This window comes from Nerophis lumbriciformis, linkage group LG06 (assembly GCF_033978685.3).
Source record: "Nerophis lumbriciformis linkage group LG06, RoL_Nlum_v2.1, whole genome shotgun sequence".
Classification (NCBI taxonomy): Eukaryota; Metazoa; Chordata; class Actinopteri; order Syngnathiformes; family Syngnathidae; genus Nerophis; species Nerophis lumbriciformis.
The window spans coordinates 36959951-36965950 of record NC_084553.2 but is presented as its reverse complement, the minus strand read 5'-3'; the positions used below and the strand labels follow the sequence as shown (position 1 = coordinate 36965950).

Below are 6000 nucleotides of genomic sequence, written 5' to 3'. Positions count from 1 at the left end.
GAAGTTAAAGTACCAATGATAGTCACACACACACTAGGTGTGGTGAAATGTGTCCATTGCATTTGACCCATCCACTTGTTCACCCCCTGGGAGGTGAGGGGAGCAGCGAGCAGCAGCGGTGGCCGCGCCCGGGAATCATTTTTGGTGATTTAACCCCCAATTTCAAGCTTTGATTCTGAGTGTCAAGCAGGGAGGTAATGGGTCCCATTTTTATAGTCTTTGGTATGACTCGGCCGGGGTTTGAACTCACGACCTACCGATCTCAGGGCGGACACTCTAACCACTAGGCCACTGAGTATTATATCAGCTACACTTGATTTTTATCCCAAAAGCCATTTTAAGAAATGTTTTCATTCTACAACATCAATAAGCGAATTAAACAGTTCTGATTAAAAAGCAAACGGACATGAGGAGTGTCTACTAATTAATCTGTCATGTCTATGTTTTAATCAAATTAATCACAGTATTATATTTTACCCATAAGTCTGTAGAAAATGTTATCATTGAGAGAAGCAATTAAAATAAGGGATGCAAACAACTGGTTTGGAAATGAGATTGCTGTGCCTTGATTAAATTTGATATTATGGACCCATACATTAGTGATGTGCGATACCACTGATTTTCATTCCGATCCAATACTTAGTAAAATTTAGGCTGGTACCGGTTGTATTTCAAGTGTTGCTGCTATTGGGGAATCATCTTCAAACGATCTAAAATCACAGGGTGAAATAAATGGTGTTTATCTGCACTGAATTCAATATCTTATTTATATTCAACTCTGTATGTAGTATCTCCAAATAGCCAACAATAAAAGGATACGTACACTTGCTGTTTTATAACGTTGAGTTACTCATGTTAACTGTCAGTAATTTTCTTAAACAAACAAATGAAAGACTGAATGACTAAGCAGAGCACAGTGAAAAAGTAGTTCCCACCAATCGCGTTTCATTGGGATAATATTTCAATTATTTAGTTCCTGTGTTCTTGTTAATGATATAAATGATCTCAAATACCTTTAGTATCAAAAGTCTTGAAGTTTTGATTTCAGAATCAATATTAGAGCATAAAGATCTGGTATTGGTGGTATCAATATTTTAGTATCAATCCGCACATCACTCCCATACATGCTACATGAATAGGTAATAATACCAATGTCTATTCTAGCACTTCCAAGCTATATACATTTCCAGAATCTAAGTCTCTAACTTGTATCATTGTCAGAGCAAATGTGACAAAAAGAAAGGTGGGGTCAGCTCCCTGGCTTTTATTTATATGACTGGAAACATTTAAGTTGTTCATTATATATGAAGCAGATGTCTACTCAAACAGTGCAGCTGTTAACTCAAATGCTTTTTTTGTAGTACTTGTTTGAGACAGAGAACTCATTTTAAGACAGTTTTGTCTTCTTATGGGTGAAAAAACCTGATACTGGTGGTGCAAGGGGAAAGAAGCACTTGAAAATAATTTTAGCTCAATCCTGGAGCAGGCATGGCACATGATGAAGAAAAGACACTACCAGCTGCACACCACCCAATTTAAGACCGCAATAATAAACATATTCTTAAATCAATAACTTTCTGATGAAAAACTAAGCTATTTCTGTTTTGAATAAAAAAAATTCTCATTTCATTTTTATAATGCCATTGTTATCAAGAGAATGTGCACCACTGAAGTCATTGTTTCACCTTTGTTGCAGCGGTAGGTTTGACTACCTGTCCAGAGCCGATGATCCCAGCTAACGGCATTAAAACAGGAGACAGGTACATGGTCAATGAGGTAGTGGCCTTCACCTGTGAGCCTGGGTATGACCTACAGGTAAGACATACACTGATACCACCTAATACAACAGGACTTTTTGATATGCACACATTATCCATATCATAAAATCCATGTCTGTTTTCTTTACACACTTTCCTAGGGTCACTCTCATATTTCCTGCATGCCTGGGACTGTGCGTCGATGGAACTACCCACCTCCTCTTTGTATAGGTAGCACACACACAATCCTCTGTTGGACAGTGGTTCAATAATGCGTAGCATAGGTTTGAGCGAACACTAAATTTGTAAAGAGCATCAACCTCCAGTCAATGAAAAATGCAAGCAATGAGCATAGTCAATATTTGATTTGGGTGATTCTGTACTGTACTGTGCACAGTGACATACTATAGGAACTCAATGTGTAGTTACTTTGATCTCCATTTGCTTGTTGGGTTGAGTGTTTCCTTCTATAGTACATCCCAAGAACATCCATGTTACGTTAATTGGAAAATTGCCCATATGTGAGTGTGAATGGTTATTTGTCTCTATATGCAGTTATTGGTTGGTCAGGTTGAATCCCGGGTCTTGCCTTAAATCAGCTAAGATAGGCTCCAGCTCACATGTGATCCTGAACAAAATACAAAACATGTTATTTGTGACCTGGCCAACTACAGATATGTCTTTTTCTTTTTTGTGCATTCTAAATCGTAAAAAAAACACTAGCAAAAGGTGGCTAACAATGCAGGTAATTGGGATTTGAGCTATTCTGCTTAAAACGCCTTCTCAAAAACATCTGAAAAACGTCCAAAAACCTTTTCTTATACTTCCTGTAAGTATATATGTAATGTTGCAACGGGCACATTCATATAACATGTAGTATTTACGTAATTTGGTCATGTCTTGCATTGCTGGAAAGTTTTGATGCTGCATTGATTTCACAGAGCGCATTGCAACGTTCGCTATTTCCATCAACGATAACATCGACTACTAATCATGGCAGACTTCATGAGAGCCAACGACAACGACTTTGGGACAAATGATGATTTAGAACCTCATTATTTTTTTTAGCCTGAATAAAAGGAGGATGAACTCCAACTTTTTACAAGCGGAATGCTAAGCAGATTCAGCTTTAGTGAAACACTAACCTTACGTGCTAAACAAGAAACACAAACTACACACATAATAAAACAATCACTTACTGTACAATGTCTGCGCCCACTGGGATACCGGCTGATGGGATGTTTATATATTTTATCACAAGACTTGTTGTTCCCTGTTTAGAATTTATCATAATTCTCACACCAGGTTAAAAATGGGGCACAAACGAGCATCTTGTCGCGTCTTCCTGACCATGTCTTTGGATCTAAGTTTAATGTCAAAAGTTGACCAACTTCTCTGTTTATGACCACAACCTTCTACTATATAAGTGAGAAATATGATTTATAATCTTTACCAACTCAATGGGATACAATGAGAAACCTTGGAGGGGACCGCAGATGTGGGGACCCCCCTTGGGCGACCGGTGCGGTCGAGTGGATCTAGTTAATAGTGTGAGAGTCCAGTCCATAGTGGGGCCAGCAGAGGATTATCTTGAATGGAGACAAGTCAGCAGCGCAGAGACGTCCCCAACTGATGCACAGATGAGTGGTCCCCCCCCGGGTCCCGACTTTGAACAGCTGTGGTCAACTGATTACTTCTGATATTTGATATTTGCCCTTTGGGGGGGAATTGTTGATGGTTTTTGGGGTGTTTTTTAGGGAGCTTTATGGGCGCAATAGATGACTCTTTAATAGCTACATTGTTGGCCACCTCTTGTTGGCATTTATTTATGAGTTAGATTCCATAAAAAAGAGAAAGACAGATGTGTTTTTGTCCCACATAGGAATTGTGACTGATTGGCAAAATTCCAAAAAAGTGTCCGCACTACGCACGGCCTTCTTACATTGTCATGATCTCGTTATGCTCTTGTTTCACTTGCAAGTCTTATCCAAAACGCTAAGGGCAACCGCAGCTGTCCATGATATTTACTTACGAGTGTAGTAATAAACGACAGCAGTATTTAGATTGTTGTTGGCGCTGGAATTAATCAATCAGAAACAACTATTTACTTTTAATGTACATGTTGCTCAAAAAATAGAAGAGAATATGTTTGTGAAGGTGAGCTATGCAACCTCTGCACGAGTCGGAGCTGAATACTTGCCACATTTTAAATGCTATTGGGTTCTTTGGACGGTGGGACAACAGAAAGCATGAACTATTTTTTTTATATTAATGTGCAAAGATTTTCTCCAAATCAGAAATAAAACATTACAGCAAACAACACACTAATTATCAGAGTGCACTAAGATATTAAGTACACAATGCATGTTCAATCACTGTTGCTTTCTGTCATCCAATAATTTGTGTATTTCAAGCATAATGTTGGGGTTTCTGTGCTCAGCGATCATACTCAGCAAAAGTTGACCTATCACAGCTTTGCGATGTTAGAATTTTTGGGAAGTACATGTCAAAGTCCGTGGGAGGGTTTGTAAGTGGAGGAGCAAGCCACTGTCACGTACCCTTGCGCCATGACACTCTAGCATAATGGAGCCTTCAGGGTCTTTTTTATTGACCAATTGTTGCTTCTTTGCCACAGTGCAAGTATTCCAGTATGCAGAACTCAATATGTTCTTTTTTTGGCATATGTTTTAACGCTGCCTTTACTTTCTCTCATGTTGTCAGCTCGTTGTGGCAAGGTGTTGTCTGAGGTCACTGGGGTCATCCTGAGTCCCGGTTTCCCTGGCAACTACCCAGGCAACGTGGACTGCACCTGGCAAATCATCTTGCCAACTGGATATGGCAAGTATCTCAGGCTGGATAAGAATTCCCTGGGAGGACGTGACACTGTCAATACATCTGTTGCCGTACTTTTATTATAGCGCAAAATGTTGCTGGATTGAGGCAAGGTTTATTAAAAGCCTTACCGAGTGTTTAATTAGAGGCAAGTATGTGGTGTGTGATATTTTACATGTGACAGTGATGACATCTCATTGTGTGCTGGGAATATGTGTGCAAGAACTCCCCTCCTTCTTGGACTACAACATAATATAATTTTTTGCAGTCAGCACATTATACTATTTGTTAGAGATGTCCCGATCTCGATCATGGGACAAGGATCCCGACCACTGTTGTGTCCCAGTGTTTTCATGGCTAAAGATTGTACGTGAAAGACTCATTCAAAAAATATACACTGATACTAAGCCTAGATGTTAAACCACTGTGACGGAAAATAAACTAATGTGTTTCCAAGTATTATTATCACTGTAGAACTAGAGGAAAAGGAATGACTAAGTATGCTACATACACAGACACACCAAGCAGGACAACAGAAGAAGCTAACCGCTAAAGCTTTAATGCAAAGTAGAGGTGATTGATCTAGATGTCGATACTATCGATGCCTAGGAAAGCATTGGCATAAAAACGTCATTTGATCGATATTGCTCACTTTCCTTTGTTTGTTATTACAATTTTCTCAAAACTGGATCGAATTTGACGCCAAAAAATTTAATCGGGATTGGAGGTCAAACATTTTGATCGGGACATCCCTACTTTTCATGCATTTACCGTATTTTTCGGACTATAAGTCGCAGTTTTTTTCATAGTTTGGCCGGGGGTGCGACTTAAAAAGTTAAAAAGTTAAATTACCAATGATTGTCACACACACAGTAGGTGTGGCGAAATTATTCTCTGCATTTGACCCATCACCCTTGATCACCCCCTGGGAGGTGAGGGGAGCAGTGGGCAGCAGCAGTGGCCGCGCCCGGGAATCATTTTGGTGATTTAACCCCCAATTCCAACCCTTGATACTGAGTGCCAAGCAGGGAGGCAATGGGTCCCATTTTTATAGTCTTTGGTATGACTCGGCCGGGGTTTGAACTCACAACCTACCGATCTCAGGGCGGACACTCTAACCACTAGGCCACTGAGTAGGTTGACTTATACTCAGGAGCGACTTATGTGTGAAATTATTAACACATTACCGTAAAATATCAATTAATATTATTTAGCCCATTCACGTAAGAGACTAGACGTATAAGATTTCATCGGATTTAGCGATTAGGAGTGACAGATTGTTTGGTAAATGTATAGCATGTTCTATATGTTATAGTTATTTGAATGACTCTTACCATAATATGTTACGTTAACATACCAGGCACGTTCTCAGTTGCTTATTTATGCCTCATATAACGTACACTTATTCAGC

General features: G+C 39.5%; 1 protein-coding gene across 1 annotated transcript in view; it reads left to right on the top strand.

Annotated features, from left to right (window-relative positions):
* Positions 1–6000, top strand: part of csmd1a (CUB and Sushi multiple domains 1a) — a 1090750-nt gene that overhangs the window by 946103 nt on the left and 138647 nt on the right. The window contains exons 40-42 of the mRNA XM_061964242.1: positions 1697–1815; positions 1919–1988; positions 4479–4595. Coding sequence (XP_061820226.1) covers positions 1697–1815; positions 1919–1988; positions 4479–4595 — 306 coding nt within the window. The remainder of the gene's footprint in view (positions 1–1696; positions 1816–1918; positions 1989–4478; positions 4596–6000) is intronic.